General features: G+C 37.0%; 1 protein-coding gene across 1 annotated transcript in view; it reads left to right on the forward strand.

Moving 5' to 3' along the window:
- The window catches only part of MED13L (mediator complex subunit 13L), a 208,185-nt gene that overhangs the window by 13,994 nt on the left and 167,399 nt on the right, over positions 1 to 26,792 (forward strand). Inside the window, exon 2 of the mRNA XM_075718255.1 lies at positions 6,169 to 6,406. Coding sequence (XP_075574370.1) covers positions 6,169 to 6,406 — 238 coding nt within the window. The remainder of the gene's footprint in view (positions 1 to 6,168; positions 6,407 to 26,792) is intronic.

Raw genomic sequence — 26,792 nt, forward strand, 5'->3', positions numbered from 1 at the left:
AGCACTGTGCAGACCTGAATTTGTCTGAGTAGCACCTTTTGGACAGGCAGTTGGGAAGTATTTTATACCTGGTTTTTATTCTGTTTCAGATAGGAGAACTGAGAAAGGATAAAATGACCTGAACAATGCCATGTTGGAAGTCTTTCAGAAAGTCAGGGTCGGAGCTGAGGGACTGTGTGGTGGATATCTAGTTCTTTTGCTCATAAGACCCTTCAAGCCTTTTCTGTAGATCTTTGCCTCCTATTTTGGGAATACTGGGGTACTGATTTTCTACACTCTGAGGCCTGAGTCTGCCTTAGCTTTTCTCACCTTTCTGCAGTATAGGAAGCAGGAAAAAGAACATGTGATTACATAATTTTAGCCATTGTTCTTAATGTACAGAAGTACAATAATACAGAAATAAGTCCACTTTACTCTTCGTATGGCCAAATACAAGAATTTGTCAAACTTTTGATGCTCTGCTCTGGTTCTACTGTGTCTGTATAATCTCTCCAGGGGAGCTTCGTGTATTAAATTGGGTGGAATTACTCAAGTCTTCTGGAGAAGTTAATTTAGAATTGGTCTGTCCATTTCCTGTACAACATATATAGTCCAAAAAGCATTTGATGGAGATGGGGGTGGGCGTGGGTGGGAAGGGAGGTAGAAGATGTGTTTTGTTTGTGTTCCATCTGTGAGGACTGCAGTAGAGGAAAATAGTCACAGTGGCTACACAGGACTAATTAAATCTTTAGGGTTGCTGGTAGCATGCCAGAATCAAGTTGTGCAGTGTGAAATGTTACTGGGGAATTGTGATTTTTAGCAGCCTAAACTCTGCCAATCTGAATGGAGCACTCCAAGATCCACAGAAGACCCTTCCTGCCTGTATTATTCTGATTTAAGCCTGAGGGGGGAAAAAGAATCGGAGCTTAGGTTTTATCTCTGCTAGGAATTTACAGTTCTGGATGCTGTCCTGGAGTTAAAATGGCTACAGCCCTCAGCCGTTGCAGATAGATGCGAAGGTGTCTGTATTTAGGGCAGCAGACTAATGGTTATAAGAGAAAGTGCTAATTTGCTTTCTCTGTCTCTTTTGCTTGCTTATGTGTATAGCGGATATCAGAAATTTGAATACTCTTAGTTAATTTTTTTTTAAGCCATTTCACTCTGCAGAGTGTAACGGTTAAGACAGTCACCTAGGAAGAATGAAACCTGCATTTGTGCTCCTTTTCAAAGGACTATATATGACATTCTTTCTATGGCCATGTTTCTGAATGAAAGCATTGGCATGACTGTGTTTTCATTAATGCCTGTTTCTTGGGTATGTTTTGAGTGTGTTTGAATGGAATTTTGGGTTTGAATGTGCTCTTCTACCCTGATAGCTGCTTTTGGATATGTTAGAAATGGATCTTTTTCTGTATTGGGAATTTTACTGTAAAAAGTTGAATATTAGTAAAGATTTTGGATATTACTGTTAGACATAGAGATCCGATTTCTCTACTTACTTACTGGCTTGGCCCAGTGCATTTAGAACAGGCATCTTACAAACACTTTATTCTGTGTCCAATTGCAGTTAACTGAATTTAGGAAAAAATAATTTTAAAAAAAGGCCCCCTTATCCAGGAAGTTGAACCCTTCACAGCACAGTCCTTCAAAACATACGTTCCTTTATAAACCAGAGCAAAAAGTCTCTTGCATAATGCATGATTTACTAACAATGTTGGTTAATAGTAAGTATTTGTGTTCCTTTTTTTGTCAGGCTTTTTAGCATCAAGAACATTGTAGCAACCATAATAAGCCAAGACTGCGCATATGGGAAAAGATGCAAGAAACACAATAGATTACATCACCTGGCAAGACTTTTGCTTTGTTCTGTATTCATTTCTAACTGGTTGTGAGCAAAACAGCGTGTTCACAGTTTTGTCCTCAGGTTGGCAATCTTGGTTTCTATCTCAGTCCTTCAGGCTGCCTTAAAACCATCAGTCTTACTAAAAGGAGCAGCTCTACCCTCCCTGACCTGCTTTGCTGTCCTCTGTCTTTCTGGTACAAGCATCTCTGTGGCTATTTAATGAATCAGGTATGGGGACTGATCTGAGTAGAGGAAAAAAAACATTTAACATAATACTTCCAATTTTTAGTCAGTTCACCTCAGTATGAATCTATGCAAACAGCAGCACTGCCACAAAGCGGAAGTGGTGGTAAAGTCAGGAGCAGACGACTGATGCAGGGAAGGCAGGCCAGTCTGGGACTGCTTTTGGCACCAGTGCTTGCTTGTGTTGGTTTAAGGTGTACATTAACAACAGCATCTGTGTGCGGTTTAATGCTCTGTCTGGTTGGAGCTGTCACTGAAAGGGGAGAACCCACTCCACTGCTGCTCTCAGCTGTGCGTTGTCACTCCTGCTCTTCTGTCTGCTCTAGTGATTATGTGGCTGCAGGGCAAGCTGTCAGTGTGCTGATCTGATGAACGTTTTTGTTTCTCATATTTAAATTGGTGAACTGATTCCATTCACCCAGTGATTGCATGATCACTACATCTGATGCCAGACTGGGAGATGGAAATGTGTGGCTGAGGATGAGGAAGAGGCTGCCATTTTGGTGGCAGCCTGTGTTCGCTGCTGATTAAGCATAGATGAAACCACATTTGTTTCTTCAAAACAGTCACCAGAACCACAGGCCATTGGCTGTCTTGTCTGTAAAAACCCTGCTACAGATTGAGGCCTCTTAAAACTAGTGATGTTTGTTTGTTTAATAAATTTAAAAAACTCCATGTGGATGCAGATAGTTTCCCTATAGTGTCTTAAATACTTTACACAAAACATCTGTAGAGGCTTAGAATATATGTAAGTGTTCCTGGTGCAGTCTTCTCTTGTGTACTTCTGGATTCAGATCTTCTTTTGAATTCAGTTTTAATTAATGTGAGGACAAAATCTAGAAGTTCTGCAGGATTAATATTGATGCTTACCTATTAAAACTTGAAACAGAAACAGACATATCCAAATAAATGCACTGAACCGCTTCTCTGCAACTTTGACCAGGAAACGTGTGTGATCTCGTTTTATGCTGCTACTAAATCCAAAACCCCCAGTACTTGTCTCTTCCTTTTTTTGGGAGTCATTTGCTGTGTGGGTGGTCACTAGTGATCCTGGGTAGCTCTAGTAGTTCGTCATTCCTCACAGTCTGTAGAAATAGACACTCCAGCAGTTTGTTAGTGTAGAATTAAATTGCATGCAACTCTGCTGGTTCCTGTATGCTTTTCTTGACTATATTTCACCATAATATGGATGGGATGTTGTGGGTTGATACCTCTGAGCTGCCAGAAAGCTGGAAGGGCTTGTCTGCTGTTTCAGCTGACCTCTAGCTATTGCTGTGTTGATCAAGTGAGTGGTGCTGTCGAGTAACCTTTTTTGTTCGGTTGGGTTTTTTTGGTTTTTGTTTTTGTCATCCTCCTTTTCCATATTCATTGTGACTTACTGTATGTTCCTAGTTGATTATGACATAAACATTTAACATTATTTTTTTCCTAGGTTGCCTATGCTGGTGCTAATCTTTGGTGTTTTGTGATTTGTAGTCGTATTCATTATATTATTTCAGAAACCCTGCACATTCCTTTTCCAGGCTGTAGGTAGAGATCCATGTAGAACAGATGTAGATGTTTTGGAGGAGCATGTGTAAGTACTTTCTCTTAGATTATGATGTAATGTGTGAGGTATTCCAGCACTACGCAGCACCCTCCTGTGAAAAAATATTGTTGTCCTTCCTTTTTGCGTCTGCTTCCTGTGCTCCCATGCCTTCTTTTGCGCCAGGAACGTGGCATGTATGCTGTGCATCTTGGCCAGTCTTGACTGTCTTTTTCCGATTTGCTTTTCCATAGTTTCCCAACGCTTTGAGTAGATGATAAACATTTCTGTCTGAGTGCAAAAGCAGTAGTGCTGGCTGTAGAAAGTCTTCAGCAGCGATAATCCAGTACTGTCTGCGATTCACCACCATTGGTATCCTGCTGACATGATACAGGATGGTAGCGTTGTGTCTGCAGTGGAGCTGAAGATGACTGGTGGTTTAAGGACATGCAAAAAATAAAACCAACTTCACTGCTGTTCAGTGTTTTCTCAGATTTCTTTTCTCCTTCCCAGTAGAGGTCAGCTACTGTATTCCTGTGTGCCTGGTGAGGCCCTGTCAGAGGAAAATTAACTAGGCAACAGTAAACTGAATCTGGGTAATTCGGTGTTGGGGGAAGTAGTCCTTGAGGCATAGTCACAGGAACTTTAGTCACGGGCCAGAACCCTGCTGTGCTAGGCAATATACAGGCAGAATGAGCTGGAACTGTTTTAGATGATATATTTACAAGATCAAAGAAAAACAAGTATTTTTTGCTTGTGGTGTTGGTATGGTGAACGCCACCTTTTAGCTCCTCAGCATTTAACCAGCTAGCTCTTGAACATGTAACAGCCTACTTGCAGTTATTGTAGTGAAGAAAGTAAATTTTAGAGTTTAAAATTCCAAATGAGCTAAGTTTATGGACTTGAAAGGGGACACCTTCCTGTATGTGACATGTAGTATGGGTTGTGGAGGAACAGTAGGTTAAATATCCTTGTGCAGATGATGAAAATGGGAGGAATACATGATCTGCAAGTTGGTGGGTTTTGGGTTTTTTTTTTTTAGGAATAAAAATGCACCCTTTTTCTTGTTGGTATTTTCTATATGTACTGTCCAGAGAAAGGAAAGGAATGTTTACTGTTTAGTTACAGCTTAATTTATTACTTGGTGGGGGTGTGGGGGGATGGGCATTCCTACAGCTAGTTGTTTCCACTGCTGCGTCTTTGCTCTTCTCCTTGGCATTGACTTTCTTTGTAAAAGGTGTAGATGCTGTATTTGAGTTTTTGCAGCTTGTTGCTGTAGACCAGCTGGCTTTTCCTGTAGGACCACTTGAGAGCTGAGCACACCAGCTATTTCTAAGCAGCAAAGTGCATATTGTAAATGAAGCAGTAGAGGTAATAACAGCAGTGAGAATATGGTAACATGGGTTAGAAACTAGAATACAAGCCCACTGTGAACACAAGAGTATATACATACCACTTTTTTTATTTGCTAATGATACTCCCACTAGCTAGACTGAAAGTCACACGAGTATTCCCCCTTGTGTCCTGGGAGGACACAAGGGTCACAGGGCAAACTGGGAGTGGGGGGAAAAGCAAGAGGGGAAATGAGGCAGCAGGTTGGGGAGGGGAGAGGAAGAGTATGATGGGTAGGGTAATAGAAGGTAAAAAGGTAGCAAACTGGACCTTTCAAAGAAGGGAAACAATGTGACAGCTGTGAGTATCTGCTATTAAAGGTAAAAAGGGGGGGGGGGGGGGGGGGGGGAATTAGAACCACTGCTCTGCTGACCTGGTTCTAGCTGCCAACTCTTTCATGGCTTACGTACTTTGGCGGCTTCTTCCCTGGCAATTGTTTATTCACCCTGCTGTGCAGGGGGACAGCTACATGCCTTCAGATTTTTCAACCTGTGTAGAAGAAAATCTTCCCCAAAAGTCTGGGTAGCCATTTTTCTGTTCTTTTTATTCTTCCTTGATGGTTAACAAGAAAATTCTGTCTGGTCAGGAGACAGTAAATGGCATCTTCCCTTATTCTGTTTTTGTTCATTTGAGCAAAATAAAAATAAAAAGCATGTGTGGTAAACCTGTAACATCATAATATGAAACTCTGTTTCACCATTTTCAGTAAGTCACTTGTTTTCTTATGCCCTGTAGTACTTTCTGTTTGTGACTTTGAAGTGGTCAGCTTTTGGGCTGACACTGAACTCGCTTGACCACCAAACAGCATGTAAGGAATGGGCCTTATTCCCTCTCCTTGTTTGTTTGGGCTTTTGTCTTTTTGTGTTGTTTTTTTTTCTTCTAATTTGTAAGATAACAATAAATAACAATAAGGTTAGAAATGAATGAATCCACTGGAAATGAGTTAGGTTGTGGTGAAAAAACTAAACGCAGGGGTAAGCCAGGTTTCTAAACTGTTTCTAAAACTGCTTTGCGTTTTCCTTGAGGGGGAAAAGAGGAAAATATGGGAATAGGAGGATTATTAAACTTTGGCTGCTTAGAGCTAAATTCTAGGAATTAAACAATGAAAATGAAACAAACCAATACTATGACTATAACTGAATTTTGAAATAGTGATTTAATGGCTTTTTTTTTTTCCCTCCTGTAGGCTGAACTTACAGGCATCAAATGGCGTAGGTACAATTTTGAAGGTCATGGGGACTGTGGCCCTATCATTTCAGCCCCAGCACAGGATGATCCAATTCTGCTCAGCTTCATCCGCTGCTTGCAGGCCAATTTGCTTTGTGTGTGGCGCCGTGACGTCAAACCGGATTGTAAGGAACTATGGATATTCTGGTGGGGAGATGAACCAAATCTTGTAGATGTGATACATCGTGAACTGCACAGTAAGTTTTTCTTTTTCTTTGTTTCTTGATTTATTTATATTTTTTCCAGTGAAAAAGGAACTCTGTCCTTAAAGGCTTTAACTTGCTACCATATATGATTTTAGTCACAATTTATGTATTAAGACCTAAAGAAAAAAAGCTTGTAAATGTGACTTTTCCTGCAAGCAATCTGCAGATAAAATGCAAAATAAAACTTGAAAGAACTTAGGAGACTAATATCCAACATCATTACTTAGATTTTTGTGAAATCTCAGATACGCTGGAAGAGTAAATTCTAGTTCAAAGGATAACAATAAAGAAAATAAACTCTGGCATAAGGTAATAGTTGATGGAATAAAACACTTGTACTACAGAGTGAGGTAAATTCCGTGGCACCACAGGTAAATCTGCAAGGTGAGAACTTGCCATGTTGGTCATGCTACAGGATTTGAGCGTAAATGGAGGCAAGTTGCCACAAGTGAAAGTAATAAAAGGAAGGAAGGGGAAGGTAGGACAAAGGTGACAATGATAAGTTCATGTAATTGTAAATTTTGTGCAACTTGATTGTCCTCAGTGCCTTCAGAATGTGTAGCCTTAAAATTATACAGCAAAACTATCCTGTTGTGATCCTTTTTGGCTATGACTATCCACTGTATATGAATTCCTTTTCAGTGATGTATTGTTGCTTTGAGTAGACATAGTTTGCCTGAAAACTTTAACTTTTAAAAGATATTTTGTTAGACTGCATGAATACTTGTCTCTTATTTTACATCTCATGTCTTGGATGAAAACAATGAAAGTTCACTAGTCCTGGAATAATAATAGTAATTAAAAAAACCCCAAACCAATAATAAGGATCAGGTTTTTTTTTTTGGTTTTTGCAATAAATTTTTGTCCTGGTAGCCTTTAGATCTTCTGGTTACTTGGTGATAAAATTTGTATGCCAGTTCAAATATATAGAATGTTGTATTTGTCAAGTGTGCTTTAGTTGTCCTTTATCTCCCTACCTCTACTACACACTGTTTTGGTCCTGGGTTTTGCTATGTTCATTTTCTTATTTGTTATCCTGTTCTAACCACCTATCTTCAGGCCATTAAGAACTTCATACTTTCATGAATACCAGATTGTTTATTTGGTAATATAGCCTCTGAAATCACAGATAAGAAACACTGCGTATCTTTAGGCGTATTTCATGCAGGTAGCTATGTGATCATGTATAATTAAAGAGATGGCTCAGAAGTGCTGCACCAAGCCATTCCACTGACATTAATTTTTTATGAGGCACCTGTTTTGAATGTAGGCATGGGTAATATTTCTACTTACCCAGCAAAGCTTTAATAATATATGCTTTTGTTTTTGTGAAATGTAGTTTATTTAATATTTCAAATGCAGTATATGGGACTTAAGTGTCTTTTTATTTGAGGGGAGTTACAGGTGATAGCTTCTGTTTCTGTTGTAAATTGATGTAGCTTGTTTCTATCTAACATCTTGGTTACAACAACATAATGCTAATTCCACTGATAATGGTATGGTGAAGCATTTAAGTGTATGAATAGCTGAAACTGCTCAAGTATGGTATGGGACAGAGTATAGCAAATAGAGAATAGCATCACTTTGACACATTTTTTTGCCTGGCACAAAATTTTGTGAAGCACATGGGCTGGAGCTTTCAGTACAATAATTGTGAAGTGGAATTAAATCTGAAAATTGTTTGCAAGAACACTGTTTGTAAAGTGTCAACAGCGGCAGTATCACACTATTGAAAAACAGTCTGAGCATAGTGTGTTTCACAGCACTGCAGCCAGCTGTACTGAAAAGACAGGTCTACCCTGGTACATTAGCACTATCATTGAGTGATCCTTATTTGCAATGCTCTCTCAAATTAAAGTAAAAATATCTGAAGGAAAAAGGTTGTGCAGAGGGATGTGAAGAGATGCAAAGTTGAGTTTGGAGATGGACAAAGGAGGACTATGTGTAATTCATTTAGGGGAATGAAGTACATGGTAATTGAAAGAATAAATACGTTCCTGCTAATTGTCAGGATCCTACAAGAATTTGGGAAGTAATCTCCTTTTCTTTGCCTTTCCACTGCAGGTTTTGGAGTTCTTTGTAGTGTGTGTAAATCATATAATGATAGGTTCCTTGTTCCATTAAAAACACATTCAAGTGCTTGTAGTGACTGAGCAGATAATAGTTTAAAGAGAGGTAATTGTAAAAGTGTTGCAAATTTTACTGCTGATAGGGTTGTCTTGCTCTCTTCAGTAGTTTTTTAGAGTTCAAACATCAGTATTGACAAAATGTTGAACATAAATTCTGCCAGAATGAGGCATTTATGTACATTGATTCCTTGAAATATGACAAAGGACACTGTGTTCAATGTTTCATGCAGCAGCAAGGCAGAAGAAACAAGGTTACTTTGCCTTTTTTGTGTAAGCAGACCACAGTACTGAAATACTTGATAATTGAAATAAGTTTCCTGAGTTTACATGCGCTTGAAAATATAAAGGACTTTGCATGTGGGCATACAAACAGAAAATAAATTACTGAAGCACAGTAATTTACTTGCCTGTCAGCTGAGCCACCATAACATGCTGTTTGTTTTGGTATAACCTCGTCATGAAATCAGCTGCATTGGCTTAAAATCTTGTTCATAGGGGTTAGATTGTTGCTGTGGTCAGCAACTTATAGTTCAATGACCAGAACTTTGTTTTTGTGTTCGTACTCATATATTTAGGATCACAAGTCCCAGAAATCTGACAGTGCAAATCCAAGTGGAAGACTAGAGTCTATCTGAAACATTTTTTGCTTTACAAATCCTGTCTTTTGAGATGTATGAACTTTAGGAAATAATGGTTGTTAATAAGATCATGAATTCTTACCAAGCATGAAGTTGCTCACAGTGTTTTGGGTTTTTCTTTTCCTGCCTCAGACTTGTGCTTTAAAAGTGAAATTTTCCTTAGGGTAATAAAAATGTAGTGGCAACTTAAATTTAAGTCTTTATCTTTTATTCATTCAAGTCTGAATTAGAATTACTCATTCTTCGGAATAAGAGACTCACTCAGATAATATTGTATGATATTTAGTACTTTGGTTAAACAAATGAGAAGTCCAGACTGAGACTTTTCTTTCAGAAGCAGTTTTTAGTTTTACATTTGAGCTGTATAGGTCACCTTATCTTTATAACATTCAAGGTAGATGATTTTGGAAACAAATATCTGCCTTTACGAAAAGAATTTCAAATAGTAATAGGGGAAAACATCTTAGTAGTTATAAACAGGAGGTACTAGGAACAGTTGTTTATGTAGTAGCTTTCCAAAACTGTGCTGACAATTAAATGTTGTCATGGGAGATTAAAACAATTATTTGCGGAACAGCTATAGATCAGTTAAGTAGTTAGATTAGCTAGACAGCTGTGAATTTCATAGGTGTGTCTTTTGCGCATACTCCTACATTTCTTTTTCCTGCCAGCCTCAGCTGTTGTCGTCTGTTTTTTATTATGATTGGATTTTAAATTTGAAGAAAGACAGATCTTTATTCTGTCCCAAGTGAAAAAAGCTAATTGGTATGGGGTCACTGAGTGGGAGGAAAAAATTGAGTGATTTAACAAGTTTGAAAAAGTTGGGAGTGTTCTGGTTGTGGAAGCTTTGTTTTCTCAAAGATAAATGCTATTTAATGATACTACTGCCTGAAGAGGTTTGACAAGTGTTACAGCTGCTGTACCTTTTCCCATAAAAATATTTTTGTGTAAATTCTACAGAAGTGGAATGGAGAGGAGGTAGGATCTTACTGTTGGCAGGTTTTTTGACAGGAAAGTTGCAGATTTCTAAGTTGCAGTGATCTCATTTGCATTTGGTGACCAAATACCATCTGGGGCACCATAGGAAATTTATACTTGACTCTTGGGTTTTTTTCTTTTCTCTCACCCCACACTTGTACCCTGTGCATTCCACGTAGATTATAAGCAGGTGATGTCTGTTCCTTAGTAGCCTTCTTTGCTTTTGCAAAGAATGCTTATGTCTGACATTTTAAACAACCTTTTTGTCTGACGGTTTTGTCTATAAATTTGTAATCTGCATATTGAGTTTATGGATATATTCAGCTTTCTCTGTTGCATCTGTGGTACAGAATACTTGAATTATCAGGAATAATGCAGGTATTCTGATGTGCGTTGCTGCCGAGAATATCATCTTGACCCTGGAGGTGGACTCTGCAAAACTGTCAAAATACTAGACAGCATCTTGAGAATGAGTTTGATAGAAGGATGCAGTTTCATTTAGAAAGAACTATTGACTTGTTTGCCTAAAATTACTGATTCTTGTAGGTATTTGGGATTGCCATCACATGTGTTCCTCTGTGAATCTATGGAGACGAGACAAATGAATATGAGGAGCTTAGGGCATCAGTGAGAAACCCCAGACACCCATCTGTACCCTCCAGCCATTATTGTTGGCCTTAGCACTGCATGGCACAGAAGTGAAAACCCTGTACTGTGACAGGTGTGTGTCATCATACAGTTTCAAAATAGAAGCTTAACAGTACGAAGCTGGTTGGGAGAAAATAAATACAATTTTAGCATTTTGCTGCTCTGTGACAATCATCCTTGAAGTGTTGGTAAAGTTACAGTTAACTCTTGACTTGCTCTCACTTAAAATTCACTTGAAGACATTTTCCCCTATAGATCAGCTTGACAGTTCTTCCTGTGCAACCTTTTTGTTGTAGGGGGAAGGGCTTGTGAAGGTGGTGTGTATATATAACATTACTGGTTTTCTGCAGGTTGAATTCTTTTGAGCCAAAGCCTTTGTTTTTATGTATTTATGTATTTATGTATTTATTTTTATTTATTTATATTTTATGTTTTTTGTCTGGTGTATTGCACTTGATCCATTAATTGCTGGAGGTGCTTCCCCAAAAAAGGTACTAATAACCTTTGTACTATACTGGATGTAGAACATCAGGATTTTGATGGAAACTGTTACGAAGAATAGATTATCTTGTATTAATTAGGTAAATCTTTCCTGAAAGATTATTGTTCAGGATATTCACAGCTTGTTAGGTTTAAAAATGTAGTTAAAATTTGATCTGTGACAGGAAAAAACACGGAGCTTCAGTTCATTCCTGTTTATGAATTATTGGCATGTTGGGCTGACGCAATTGTAATCCCCATGTGCTGATAAGTGTTGAGAGGAAAAAAAAAATGTTAGCTGTAGGAAGGACTTTTTGCAAGGCATTCACGTTAGACTATATAGTTGTGGCCCAGGCTTAGTTTCTGCTCTTGTTTCTCTACCTGCAAATTGCTGATGGGTAGATTTTCATGTACGTGAAAACAGACCATGCCAGCTATGTCTTCAAGCATGTTTCCTGACAAGAATAACTGGCCAGAGCTCAATTTAGGTATTTTTATTACAGCTAAGCAGGGTTCTTGATGTTTACTTTCTAATGTCCAGATTTTGAAGTTTATTTTATCAGTTAAGTCTTCTAAATTAAGTACACTTTTAACCTAGAAATGTTAAGTAGATAGTGTTTTTCAGTATTTATTAGGGATTTAAAGAAAAACAATGAAAAACTTGAATTTTTAAAAAAAGAATTTTTTTTTCGTTCTCATGTAGAAGAGGATAAAGGGGGAGTGAAAAGTCTGCTTTACTTTCTGTTTCAATTTAAAATAGCCTGTTTAAGGTTCTTTTAAGGTACTGCGTTTGATTTACTGTAGTTGTAAGGAATTGGGAACTCTTTTGGAAGATATGAAATATGTATGTAGCCGCTGTGTAGTGAGATATGTTAATTATTGAATGAGAAGATGTTCTGTCTGTCAAAAAATGTGTGTGTGAAGCAATGCGTAAAATCAAGAATAAGCACCCCTTCCTGTGAAATGAGTATACAAATTAACAGTATTGCTTTTAATGAAAGTGCTCTTAAATCTTTCATTCTATTGTAAGATTATGAAAGTGGGAAAGAAGGGAGTGTTTTGCTGCTGAAATTGCATTATGGCTAGCTTTGATACTTTCTTGAAATTACCAAAAGGTTATCTCCTTGTTTCCTGCTTTGATAGGCTTAGTTGTAGGGTGTACAATCATGGAATGTGTATTACAACAATTTGTTTTATGTGCTATAGGTAACTACATAAAGCCCATAACTATTGTCATGCTCAGTATTATTTAGAATGAGACCAGCTAATACATGAAAAAGCAGTTTACGAACAAGGAATAAAAGGAATCTCACAGGAGCTGAAATGGAAGTATTCTTGAAGGCTTTCAGTTTAAAAAGAAGATATGGATATAAAGCAGCTGAGTACCACTTATTAATATTTTAATTTAAATCTGAAAATGGTTAATTGCTGGTTCTTGAGTTAAGAGTGGAATTAGCAAGTAGGCTCATATGACTTTATTGGAATATTAAGTTGCTGAAAAGTCTGTTTCTGGATTGATTACTTTCAGTAAGATAAGTTATTTTCATTTTCTTCATTGCCTAGCATAGATTATTTCCAAAGACATGAAAACAGAGTTAAACTTTTACATTCTTTTGGAAAGAAGGTAGGATTTGAAAGTGAATTCATTCTTTCTCGGTTTGCGGAATTGTTCTGTGACCCTTATATTTGACACTGTTAATTGGTGTCTGGTGATTGCCAGTTGAAGTTTAGGTTAGACAAAATAAACTTTTTCGTTTAAGGAGGCATATTAAATGAGGTTATTATGCCATCATTTGGGATTAAGGAATTGCTTCATGGGAAAATGCCAACTCCTTTTATACACATGAGGTTGACAAGAGCCTTATTGTGTTGGGGCAAGATGTCTTAATTTTATTTTGTTTTCTTTTTAAAATAAATATTCTTCCCACCACCCCAACTTCTTCCCTCTTCTTACTTTAAGATTAGTTTATGGTTATAGACAATGAGGGTATGAGTTTTAAAAAAAAAAAAAAAAAATCATCTTCCGTTTGGAAGTCAGATTGCACTTACCTTTTCCTTAAGTCTTCTTTTCTTCAGTGTTTTTTCTCTCAACATTAACAGTGAATCTCAGTGTTCACAGTAGTATCAAATGAATACATATGGCACTCATGAATTCATTATGAATTCTAGTCACTGCATTTTTCCCCTTTTACAGTCTGCAATATCTAAGTCTAAAAGGTAGCAAAAGAAAAATAAAAAGAAATCTACCTAAGTCCTATGTAAGATAGCCTAACGCTTTCTAATTTTTTTTTTTTTTAAATCTCCTAAGAATTGACATTTAAAATCTTTTCATGTTTGGGAATTTGGAGGTTTTACTGTTAGTTGCAACAGAGTACCTTCTGAAAATAGTTTGAAGGAAAGACACTGATGGAAGGTAAAGCCAAGAAATTCTCTACCGAATACCATACTTTTTCCTTTTAATCTTCCTGCTTTCAAGATATAAGCTTAGTTTAATTTAAATAGTTGAAATATTTAAGTAATTAATCTTTATTTTTATTGGCCACACAATAGTTATTGTTTTTCTGATGTGTTTTTCTGGAAAAATGAATTGGCATTCACTGTGAAACATTAATAGCTCCATTCTCTAGTGACTGTTTAATGATTCTTTTGCAGAACTATTTCAGTAAGACTAGTTTTCATAGCAAACTGTGTACATTTAAGGGTGGAATAGAATTGGTGCTACAAATGTGGTACTGCACAGAAAATGCTGGAAATCCGAAACAAGATTATAATAGCTCAGAATCCTTTTCAAATAAAAGCTAGAGTGAGGTATTACTAATGAATTGGAGACAACTATTGTATAAAATGTGCTTGGAATTAACTAGAGTGTTGAGACCAAACTGAAGTCCAACTTTTGAATGTAAATAAAATTGATGTGTTACCAGAGGCAACTCAGTGAACCACGTAATTAGGTTTTTTCCATGAAAAATGAGACATTATACTGCAGCTGCAGCAAAGCAGTATGTAAAGGATTTATATTCTAGTTATATGAAAATTAAACAATCATTAAAAGATTGTATTTTTAAAAGTGCTGCTTGAGGGGGGGAAATGAAAAAAATCCAATCAGTAGAATTTATTTTTCAGCCATGTGTTGGGCAATATCATGCACAGTAGTTGATGTTTTTTGCTTCAGGGAATCTTTTTTTTCCAGTGAAATGAACTCACTTAACTGTGTGAAGTAAATCCAAGTTAGCTTGAAGTGAAATCTGCATTAATAGAGCTCATTACTGATGTTTGTATTTTCACGTACTGAGTAATCCTAAGAACACAGGATAAGCTCTAGTTGTAATTTTCATCTTCAAAAATAGATGAAATGCCACTTTCAAAAAATAATAATAAAAAATTTGCATACAATTGCATTTTGGTAATGCTGTATATAGAATAATCAATCAACTTCTAGTGACATACACATGCTACTGGATTGCAAATAGAAAACATAGAAACATGACTCTTCTAAAGTTAACCCATAATTTCTCTTTAGAGAGGTATGTTTTCTATTACATAAAAGTTACTTTATTTTAATGCTCCTATTAAAGGTTATAAATCTTGACACACAATTCTTATAGCCCAGTTTTGAGACTCGTTTCATTTTAAGTGGGCTTAATTATATATGTGCACTAACTTATCCAAGGATTTGACAGTAATCTGTATTACAAGTAGATTGGATATCTAGAAACGTGTACATACGGCAGTTTAGAATAAGATTTGATGTATGGTTTAGTGTGTCAGTGGTCGGCCATGAAATTTAAGAAGCAATATGGTACACTGAGAATGAAGGTTTTGAAACATGAAGCCTGTTTCCTAATGTTTATTTGAAACTACAGGGCATGCTGAGGTTGTAATATGTCATTTCCAAAACAGCATGCCATAAATACGCAAACAAAATATTCTTGCATAGAATTAGGGGGAGGAGCAAGTGCACAACAATTAAGCTGTAGTACATAGAATAGCTTAAGAATGAGGTTGAATTCTTACCTTTGCTCTTTGCCCATGGGAATTGTGGGTTTCAATAGGAAAAGGGTGGAGTTTTGCTGTTAGTTAAATATTAGTTCCTTGTTTAAAAATAACCCAAACAGCTGTGTGTTGCAGTCACTCATATAATGACAACTAGAACTTGAACATCCAGTGAAACAGTGTTAAATTGATTTTTCAATACTTAAACATTTAAGTAGTTTGAAGGAAAAGTGTATGCTGGAGGAAAGGCACACTACTTAAATGTTTTTTGTCTTGTTGATTTAAACCATGCTTTAATTTTTTTCACTTTCAGCTGAGCAGTGTAAGCATAACTTGTAACAAAGCTACCTGTGCTCAGTTTGTCCAGTATCACAAAGTTGACTATTGTGTTCCCTTTAGTCATAAAAATGCACTTCAGTTGTCTTTGTATTCTCTTAGTTCAGGTACAGGCTGGTGTGAGACAAGTCCCTGTTTCAGTTTCTGTTACAGCTGATGACACGGTTTGGAGCATCACAGCCCTCGGCTTGCTTAGTTTGCTTCGGCCTTTTATCATCCATAATTCGGATTTGGAATGAGATCGCTGCTACTTCTGTGATGTAGCACGGTTAAACTCAGGTGTTCCCCTTAGTGGCCCATTGCTACAGTTTAAAGTATCTGCCTCTGCATGAAAAAGCTGTGGCCTGAGAACAGCCATTCTTGCTCAAAGACTTTTGCAGTCCTTATTTCTGTTTTCTACTGGTACAGTATTTGCCAATCTTCCTGGATTTTCACAAAATCTTGGGGCATTTTTTGCTTTGGAATAGTCAGTGGGACAAAGGGGTCAAATGGAAATGCTACAAATTTATAAAAGAAATTGATGGGTGGATAGTAACAAATAACCAGGCAAAGTTAGCACCTCAAGTTTCTGGAGAAATTTAAGTGTGAAGTTCCTATATTAAGGAGTGTATATTCATAAACTTGGTCTTAGAAGGAAGAACAGAAGGTGGCAGGTATGGCAGTTTCTATGCAGGAGTCTGGGAAACGGCCAAGGGAAACTTCAAATCATAGGTGATGAAAGTCTCATTGTACAGGTTTGGTGGGGTTTTTTGGGTTTTTTTTTTTTTTAACTTGAATGGCTTTAAGAATTTCATATGTATTCTTTAATGCTCTCTAAAGAGGTGGGAAATATGAAAATTATTATTGTGTCTACAGGGGGAACAGGAAGGCTTATAGTCTTATGTGTTTATGGTTTGGGAGAATGGGTTAACCGATTGGGGCAGCATGGAAGTTAAATCTCTTGGCCCCTTCTGAGTTCAATAAAATTTATTCTGTGCAATATTTTGCAACGTACATCAACAAAATTCACTGGAATCTGTTCTCTAAGGCAAATGAGGGGGAAGTGTGTGTGGTTTTTGTCTCCCCTGTCTTTTTTTTTGTCTCTCCTGTATGAAAAGGATGCTATTTCTGATAATATCATGGTAATAAGCAGTATGATTATAAAGCAAATATGGCTTCTGTATTTGATTGATGTTCTCTGCTCTGGTTAAGCAATGGATATGATGTTGGACTATGCTAGGTTGGGATAGAATGATGAAAGGCTTAACTGAAAATTCTGCTGTTTCCAGTGATATTCCTAAATGTGCCTGGGAATTCTGCTACTTTAAAAGGCTGCTTATCAAGAGGGATATGTGTTTCTGACAAAAGTTTTATATGTTTGCTTTAATGTGCAGTTGGCTTATTGAAAGATAACATTTTATTTTTGTTTTGTACTAGTGTTATATTTTTAATAACTTAAAAATAACTTAAGGATTCTGTTGCCAACCTTAGCAGCTCTCAATTGGTAGTCCAATTCTGATTTTCTTTAAAAAGCAAAGTAAGATTTTTTCATTGCTGTAACATAAGAGCAATTATGAAAGCAAGATTTTTTTTCATTGTTGCAAAAGAAATAGATGCAGCTTATTCAACACCTGGAAAGTAAAGGTGGTTCTTCTTTCCTTGATTGTTTCAGTAATAAGTGGAAAGACTATATATGCTGCAACTTTTTAACTGCTCATGTGGACAGTTACCTCCTTTTCATGGTAAAAATCACTTCAGAACAAATAAAAAAAAGAATGGAAGAGACTGATAACACTTCTGCCTCCTGGAAAAAGGAAGTGTAGTTCGATCTTAAGCCTGACAAGCCATTTGAACCTTTGTGCCATTTCACCTTTGTGCTGTGTATTGCATTGAATGTCACCGTAAGCTTCATGTGGGCAGCCGTATCTCTAGGTAGATTGCAGGATATTGAAGCTCTCTGTGTGCGGATTTGTAATTGTGTTCGAAGAGGATGACAAAATGTTAATTTGACTTATTTATCTCTCTAAAATGTTGTATATGCAGAAACTATATATTTGGGGTGAATTGTTAGAATTCAGCAATGTGAAAAAGGATTGAAGTGAAATGCTGAGCTATTTAACAGAACACATTAAAAATGGGAAGTGGTATCCTGAAGTATGTCAAGATTGTTGCTTCTTCTGTTCTGCTGGCTTGTTGTTGGTGCTTCCAGCTTAAGTAAGGTCCTCTGATCCTCTGCTTAGGCTCTGCACAAACTCAGAGCCAGAGTTTATACCCAGAAGAGTTTTACAGTCCAAATGGAGGGGTTTCCACTTGTCTATTCCCTTTCCCATTCTTTGGGAGATAATTTGTTCAGGAGCTAATAAGCAGATGAGGTAAAGCTGAGAGTAATAAACAACAATGTGTTTCAGAGCTCTCTCTAGAGAGACTTTGTACCTGGAGAAGCTATCCATTGAAATATATAAGTTCTAGACAGATATCCGCTGTCCCAGATGTATGTAGAATTATCGCTCAAGTCCCCGTCCCCCTTGCCTTTTTCCTAAACAAAACCAGATTGTAGTAAGCATTATTTTTTTTATTACTATGTCTTTTGCTGTAAACCACAGTTAAGGCATGGAAAGTGGGAACAAAAATGTTTTGCCTGCGAGACTGTTACTGCTTAGTTTCAGAAGAAATACACTATGGTACTCAAATTCTTAATGCCTCCCTTTTTGGTATATGGGTTCATGCCTGGCCTTGTCCTGAAATTTTCTCAGTAAGCCCACAAAATCTTTATAATTGGTGAGCAAACATTACACATAAGCACTCTTCATTGTTTACTTGCATGTCCTGTCCTAGACAGCTGTCTAAACTTTGTGCCACAGAGAGATGCTCAGCTTTTAGTATGGCTGATCCTATGTTTAGCAACTTCTCAAATTAAAGTGCTCAGATTACAGTGTGTTAACAATCTAACCAAAAGATCAAAATGCTTATAGATACATTAAATTATATACATGTATAAAAAAACCCCATTGCCATGTTTGAGGAAGTAACTTTTGAATTGAATGGGAATCTGCATGAGTTCAGTTTTCAGTTCTCTGTGGTTTTACAATTATTTTACATTTTTCTTTTTATTTGTTTCCCAATAGTAAACTTACCAGCAAACCTGTGTTACATATCCTCTAGGAAAGATGTTTGTTTGCTTTTTCTTTCCCTCTTCAGTAACTGAATGCAGTTTACATTTTGTCTGTTAACATAAGGCACTGAATAGGAGGTAAAAATAAGTTTCTGAACTCAAAACTGGCCAAAATACAAAATCAGTAGGAGGGCCATGGTAGATATATTAAAAGAAAAAAACAAACCCAAATTATCACTTGCTATCTCTGTAGGCCTCCTGCTTATGCTCCCTTATCCTCCCCAAATATCAGAAGCAGCAACTGACTTTTTAGTATTTTCATCTGAATTGAATTGCTTAGTTTAATTGACATGTAATCACTTCACTGAAAAAGTAGAGACCTTGGATTACTCATACATTGGAAAATCTATGGTAGCTATTAATTATTAAAGGTACCATTTTATATAGCTGAAGCGCATATACAAGAAACACGATGCTGATTTAGCTGAAATAAGGGGGATGAGGAAGGAGCTGCACACTGATAAGGCTGCATGATTCATTATTATGTTAGTTCAGAATCTTTCATTGCTCAAACTGCTGAGCTCTGTAGTTTTGTACTGTCATTTGTCTTTGTTTTAATGGGATTAAGTAATTATGTGTGCATTTTCTTTCAACTAACTAGCCTGATAAAAGCATGCAAAACTGAATAGCCTATAAATTGTCAGCTCTTCTGTTCTAGAAAAAGTGCTTTGATTGCACTGCAGTTTTTCAATCTTGGTGTGTATGGTGACCTAGTGAGGTGAGTAAGGCTGTAGAAGTAGTTTCTGTAACTAATGGGCTGTGGGTCTCTCCTTGGCAGTGTGGCGAGGGGAAAGTAAGGTCTCAGCCTACAGTACAGAAATCCTAAGAGAACAATCCACAGCATTTTAAAGCAGAAATAACAGATACGTAACATAAGGCAGTGTCATAGGTGACTCTTCAGCTGTTGTCCCAAACAGTGGAATAACTCTTCATTGGAACTAATCATATTTGGTATTGACATTATACTCTGGCTATATCAGTGGTAGTTTAAAATACACATTTTGCTGCTTCTTTGCAAAACCTCTGCATCTGTACTGCAACTGTTAAGGCTTTTAGTAGGTTTTTGTTAGCTTGGTATCTGTCTGATTTTTTTCAAGTATTAACTACTAGTTGTGTATCATGTCATATGAAAAGGGGAGCATTTTGTGTTTAATGAAATTGTCGGTTGTTTGGTATGTGATATCATCAACCCACTTAATTCTTTTGATAATTTTATACTTTCTGTATGGGATGTTTGTACATTCAATTTTATCTTTAATATTAATTCAAAATAAGTCTTGTTTTGAGAGTTTATGTAACTGCTTTAATGAAGTGGTTGTGTTTGCTTGCTGCTTCTTGTTTATTTTACGTATTGGTCTGGGGAAGTAAGGGGTTTAATGTATTTAAAATGATAACTAGTGGTAATTATGCAATAGTCCTCTGTTAATTCATTTTTAAGTGACCTGCATACAAGAAGATTTTTGTACTATTATGCTGTCGCATAATTTCACGCTAGAACAAACTTCTGTTAATTTGTGTTAGTGCTAGTCTATATGTGTCGGAGCTATAGTTTTTCATTTCTCTTCTGGCTTGAACTTACACTGTCAGCAGATCCATTTCTTCTTTTCTGGAGTTTGCATATTAGACTTGACAATACAGTTTCTGAATTTTGGGGAATTGGGACTACTTAATCCCAGGTAGCCATTTGAATTAACCTGTTGTGATGACTAATGAATGAATGTATCCTAAATTATTTTTCTTATTAACTGTACAGTTGGTCAAAAGGCTTTCTGTGATTGTCTGTATCAGCATTGCGCATATTAAGCAGTCCTGGTTTAAGAACAGCATCTTGTAGGACCTGTGATAAGAATGGACAACTTTCCCAACACCTGTCTTTTGAGATCTGGAGGAATATAAACCAGTTCAGGGCACCTTGTTTGCTTGTTTGTCTGTCTTAAAAATGGAATTGTTTGTATCCTGTTTTCCTAATGGAGTGGATAAGTTCTACCTGAATGTTGAGTCTCTCATATCCTTATACTAGCTTTCATCTGGCTATTTACAGTGGTTCGTAAACTCTTCAGTAGATTGCTGTAAGACTACACGATACTCTTGCTTTGGGATTTTAACTGCCGAGCTGATTGTAACCAGGATCTGCTTTTGTATTTAGCATTTCCCCCCTGGCCACTGAATCTAAGTTTCCTCAGCGATTTGACTTGTGAAGCTATCCAGGATGTGTATCCAGGATGTGAGACTGAGGAGGAGGGAGTTCTGGTCCATGATTGCTTTTATGTGCTAGGATAAACAAGTAGGCAATGCAAATGGTAAATGAAAGTTAAAGCTTGCTTGCTTATCGCTTCACCTTGTCTTTCTGTGTTCTTGTAGCAGGGGCAAATTGAGAAAAGGAGAGGTGTTGTGGAATTGTTTAAAAATAGCAGATACCCAGTATCCTTTTTTGTTGCTTGCACTGCTTCCAGCTAAGTCTTCATGCTAATCCTCGTGATTAAGAATGTTGGATGATGACACAAAGACCTCTACAAAGTAATGCGTAAGGAAGATATTCTGCTGTGTGCATTTGATTCCACATCTGGGATGAGATTATAAATAAAAAAAAAAGAAAATACAACCCTGAAATCCCATGAACTGTAACTTTTAAAAAGCCTTTGAATATATAGAGCTTGAAGAAAATTGAAGGAGTTAAGATATTTTCTATGAATACATTAGAAAAGAGTACAGAGTGCATTCAGAGTACAGACTCAGGTTTTCTTTGTCATGGTTGTTGTTGATAATGTAGCAAAACACTTAATAAGTATTGTCTCAGTCCATCACTGTAACATGTTGAGCATTTGCAGTTGTAAATCCCTATCATATATCAGAAATGTGAAATTTTGCAACCAAATAAAAACATACAGAAACTTTGGATTCACAAAACTCTGTGCCATCTACCGTAACTTTGGTTGTAGCTTCTGTTCAGTGTTGCAGCTGGCCAATGTATAAAGGGAGTTTTCAAAAATGTGTGTACTGTGAAAATGTAGCTATGTTTACGGAATGATAGTTTATTTAATGGAAGCTTTGCAAAGAATTTGACTGCCCTGCACAGTGTCCAAGTTAAGAGGGTGAGACACAGGAGAAGTGCTAGGGCACAGTTGTCGTAAGCAGAAATTACGTTATCAGATTTTTGTGGAAGTAGATTAAGTTTTTCAGAGGTGATATCAATGTTAGTAAGTAATTCAGTGAAATAAAAGCAGTTCAGTAGATCAGAGCAGTTCGGTTGAAGGTCCTTTAGTTCACACTATATGAAATTTTGGGGGTTGTTTGAGCTGGACCAGAAGCCCTCACCATGTGTGGCTTTGAATTAATTTAAACAATGAACCTTCAGTTCAGGCCCTTTTGTCCCCTCTTTGGGGTTGGAGTGTATTTCAGCATATATGTGGAACAGAGATCCTGGTTTTGTTGCTCCCCAAAGGAATCTGTTTTGCATATACCAGAACTGGCGGAGTGATAATAGGTGATCAGAGTTGCCTGGTATTTATGCTTTGGTTTGTTATTTGAGAGTATTGCATGTATGGTGTTTGTTCGTGGTGACTTTTTCCCTCAAGAGACACCATGTGTCGTGACAACATGTATTTGTGTTGCATACATCCGTTTGAGTGTGTGGTATTTGCTGCATCTTGGACTTTGTGTGCAAGTAAAGGAAGTCTGTTCAACATGTGTACAATAAACCTGATGAGCCCAGGATGCATTGAATTGATTGTGTATGTGTTACTCTGCTGGTCTGCTGCAGGGCTGGCTTATGGTGGTCATTTACGTAGACTGCCAAATGTCTGGAAATAACACACAAATGTTGAAAGTCCTCACGTTCCAGGCACAGTTTCTAGGTATGAAGAGAGAACACAGCCACTGAAGGTGTGTAGATTGTTGTTGTGGATGTGCGTTTCCTTCGTGATGCCATGCGTGCTTTCCTGCTCTGAGGACTGTGCTTGTAGGTGAGGGAGTGCCTGTGCTCCTGGCCCTTTTGTTAAACTGTAAGATCGACTACCATTCTCTTTTACAGTTACTAAATATTTTAACATTTCATCAATATTTATTAAATATAGAAAAAATGGACATCACTACTGAATTAAACTGTAAAGGGGCTTTTGGATGTTATCTGGCCAATTGAAATAGACTTGGGAAGAGACAAGAAGACTTTACTACTGACTCTTGGATTTCTCTTGGATTTAGTCTTGTAAGTAATGTGGTAATGGTTGGTTTCATGTTGTTCTGGATTAAAACTAAAACATCAGATTATATAGTTTACATAGTTTAAATTATTTTGCTATTATTATATTTACATTAGTCTTTCCTTGTATTTTTGTTAGGCAAATTAATTTCTTATTAAATATTTGTGAAGAGAATTTCGAAATACTGTGATTAGTTCTTTTGTTTTGAAAGAAATAGTTAACAAATAGGAAAAAGCTTTTGGAGTGCTGCATTTCTGGCAAGTACCATCAGTACAGAGTGTACTGAACTGTAAATGTTGCAGAGTTAGCACAAACTGTCTGATAGAAAAAGCACGTTTTTGTTATAAACACTGGCTGGTTAACAGAGTTGTTGGTCTTGCAGAACAGCTTTAAACAGTGACTGTTGCTTTTGAGTAATATTAAATATTTGTCTTTTGGTGAATGTTATCGTAGGAAAAAATTACTGTAGCTAACAAATAAACCAATCCTTTTATTATGCAATATAAGTGCATTTGAACTTCCTTGTTTTTATCTAGACTGTTTCAGTTTAATTTATACGTTTTTGGGAGGTTATTCTTCATGTGAAAAAGTGTTGGGTTTTCTTTCTTCAAAAAAAAGTATTTGTACAGGTGTCTTCTGATTTCAAAATCGGCTATGTTCTTTCTAAGCTTTCTCTTGTTTTCTTTCTGGCTTTGTACTGACACTTCAGTGTGTCTGTTATTGTAGTGTTTCAAGTGACAGGAGTTGCAACAGTAATGGAAAATATCAACTTAAGTAAACATTTTCAGGAAGTATAAAGCAGTGTGAATGTAAAATGTTTTTCTATAAAAATGTTCTCTAGAGTTCTACCTTGTGAACGGTGGGCTTGTAGATTATTTTCTGTGGCTCTCTTTTTAACATTAAATGCTATGAACATATGGCATGCAAAGTGTCTCTAGACACTGTATTTTGTGAATGATCTGGGGTGTATTAACTTCCAACCAGGATCAACTGGCCTTTTTATTGTACTGTGTGATCTGTATATTCTGAATTCTAGGCTTTATGTCACTATTCCGTACTTGATCCTGTAGTGTGTATCTGTCTTTTTTTTTCCATCTGTCTCTGTGAACTCAGTTGGGAGAGGTGATGCATCTTTTTGTGTGTATGTGTATAGTAGTACATACTAAAAAAGAACACAATGGAAAACCTACCATTTTGGAGATAAGTTGCATTTTGTTAATCACGATAGCCAGTTTCCAGTCAGGGATGATGATTTCTGAGCTCTCTGTATGCAGATTTGTAATTGTGTTGGAAGAGGAGGACAAAATGTTAATTTGACTTTTTTATCTCTTTAAAATAAAAATACCCGCTATTTGTCCTTTAAGTGCATCCTTATTATTTTACCAGTGTCTTTTTGTAGGGCTACAGATGGCCCAATTTAATCTTAATCTTGTGTTTGCTAGACCTAATGTAGTAGATATCTTCTGGGATCTTTGGGAGAAAGAAAACAAAGCCAAAAACCTCTTCTGTATAAAGCATTTATACACCTTTGTTCATATAGCAATAAGTTTTGATTTATAGTCATCTTTTCTTCAATAGAAGCTAGATGGCTAGGACACTCTTCACAGGCCTGCCAGATGCTTGCGTATACCTTAAAGCATCTCGGTACCTTTTTAAAATTAGCTTTTTATGCAGCAACCCATCTTTTGAGTCTAATGCTATGCTAAAGGTTTGGCTTGAAAGTCATGAAGGTGTGCATTGAATGGCATTTTAAATACCTGGAATGTTACATGTTCAGAACTCCCACCCTGAGACTTGGTGATCCAATAATTAAGACAGGGCTCTGATGAGGAACAAAAAGGCTTACTATCCTTTATCTGATGCCTATTTTTCCCTTTTGTTCTAGCAGCTATGTTTAATACTTTAGGAAGGTAAATTATCATAGAATTATACAGTAGTTGAGGTTGGAAGGGACCTCTGGGTATCTAGTCCAACCCTCCTGCTCAAAGCAGGGTCAAGTAGAGCAGGTGGACCAGAATGATGTCCAGTCAGGTTTTTAATATCTCTGAGGGTAGAAACTCCACAACCTGCCTGGGGAGCCTGTGTTCAGTCAGCCTTACAGTAAAAAGGTTTTTCTTTGATTTCCATTTGTGCCCACTACATCTTGTCCCATCACTGGATCATACTGAGAAGTCTGGCTCCATCTTCCTTAATCCTTCTCATCAGATGTTTATGTACAATGAAAGATGCCCCAAGACTTCTTTTCTCAGGGCTAAACAGTCCCAGCTCTCTCAGCCTCTTCTTGTATGACAGGTACTCCCATTGCTTAATCATCAATCGTGGCCCTTTGCTGGACTCAGGCCAGTTTGTCCACGCGTGTCTTGTACTGGAGAACCCAGAACTGGACACAGTACTCCCAGTGTGGTCTCCATAGTACTGAATAAAGGGGATTTATGAAGGAATCATCTGTGCAGTCAACTGTAGTTCCTCATAATAGCTGGGAACCATGTATGAGACATTCAGGTCACAAGTGTCCGGAGAACATCCACCATACGCTTTTCTTATATCACAAGTCTAAAAGTGCTCCTAACACAGTGTATCATATTTAAGCTTTATAACTCAAAGGAACGCAACCTGCAAAAACTGCAGTGTAACAAAAATCAGGCGAGAGAGATCAAGAACGGCACCAATGTCTTAGATTTTTGTGATTGCTGAGAATATTCTGGGTGAAACAAGCTCAGATGGTCCTACGAAAGGAGAGTTCAGGCATTATAGGAGGCCACAGTAAAATATAATTTTTTCTTTTTGTAGGAGTTGCTTTGTCTTCATACATGGTATTTGCTTCTTCTAGTTTTGAATAGGCTGATGAGAGGTGGGGGAGATTAATGTTGTTGCTGCTGTTGGTGTGCTGATTCTTTAGATTTTATTCTTGCTGCCCTTCAATGAAATATAGGTCTGTTGTGTAATTCATTAAGAATATATCATGGTTTTACCACCCCCCCCTTCTTTTTTTTCTTTTCTTTTTTCTTTTTTTTTTTTTTTTTTCCCTGTGTTTATGTTAATCTAAGCTTGGAAATTCTTGGAGGACAGTAGGTACCTCTACCCCTTTTCTACTCTTTAAAGATGAGCCTGGCACCAGCTGAAGCTGTGTAGGGAGCAAGTGATGGGCACAGGCCCTCTTCAGTCAGCAGGAAAGGAGATTCTTGTGTTCATGCTGTTGCTGAGCATGAAAGAAACTAACAAGGGATCCATTTTTTATATCAGTCATCTCCTAGTGTCCACTCAAAAGAAGCATTTTGGTGGGTAAAAGGTGGAGTGGGGGCAGATTCGGTTTTTGATCATAAATGAGCAACCTGTTTATCCCCTTTTTAACAAGGAAAATCTAATTACTTAATGCTTAACAACTGAGGCAAAGCAAACCTTAATCCAGTCTGTTTCTTTTTAACAAATAAAGTGTGTCATTATTTAAATATCTAATGAGATTCTGGAAAATTTGATTAAACCTACTAAGAAAACATTGTGAAATGCAGCAGAGGTGAAGTAAGGATTATACTGCAGTTGACCATAAATAATTATTTTTATCAATCTGATGGTGTCTATAGCAGTGCTCACTAATGGTGTATGTGATTTTTTTCCTTCCTTTTTTTTCCTTCCTTTTTTTTTCCCTTCCTTTTTTTTCTTGTCTTCTTTGTTTGCTTGTTTTGTTGGTTTTTTTTTTCCTCTTCTGTAAGCTTCAGTCTCCTGCTGTCTGGGGAATTCTGTTGTAGTGGGATGCTGTGCAGCCAAACATTTTTAGAGTAAGGAAAGAAGGAATTTGTTTCTTGCTGGTAATCTGTGCAGACATCA

Source organism: Pelecanus crispus, chromosome 11 (assembly GCF_030463565.1).
Source record: "Pelecanus crispus isolate bPelCri1 chromosome 11, bPelCri1.pri, whole genome shotgun sequence".
In the NCBI taxonomy this organism is placed as follows: Eukaryota; Metazoa; Chordata; class Aves; order Pelecaniformes; family Pelecanidae; genus Pelecanus; species Pelecanus crispus.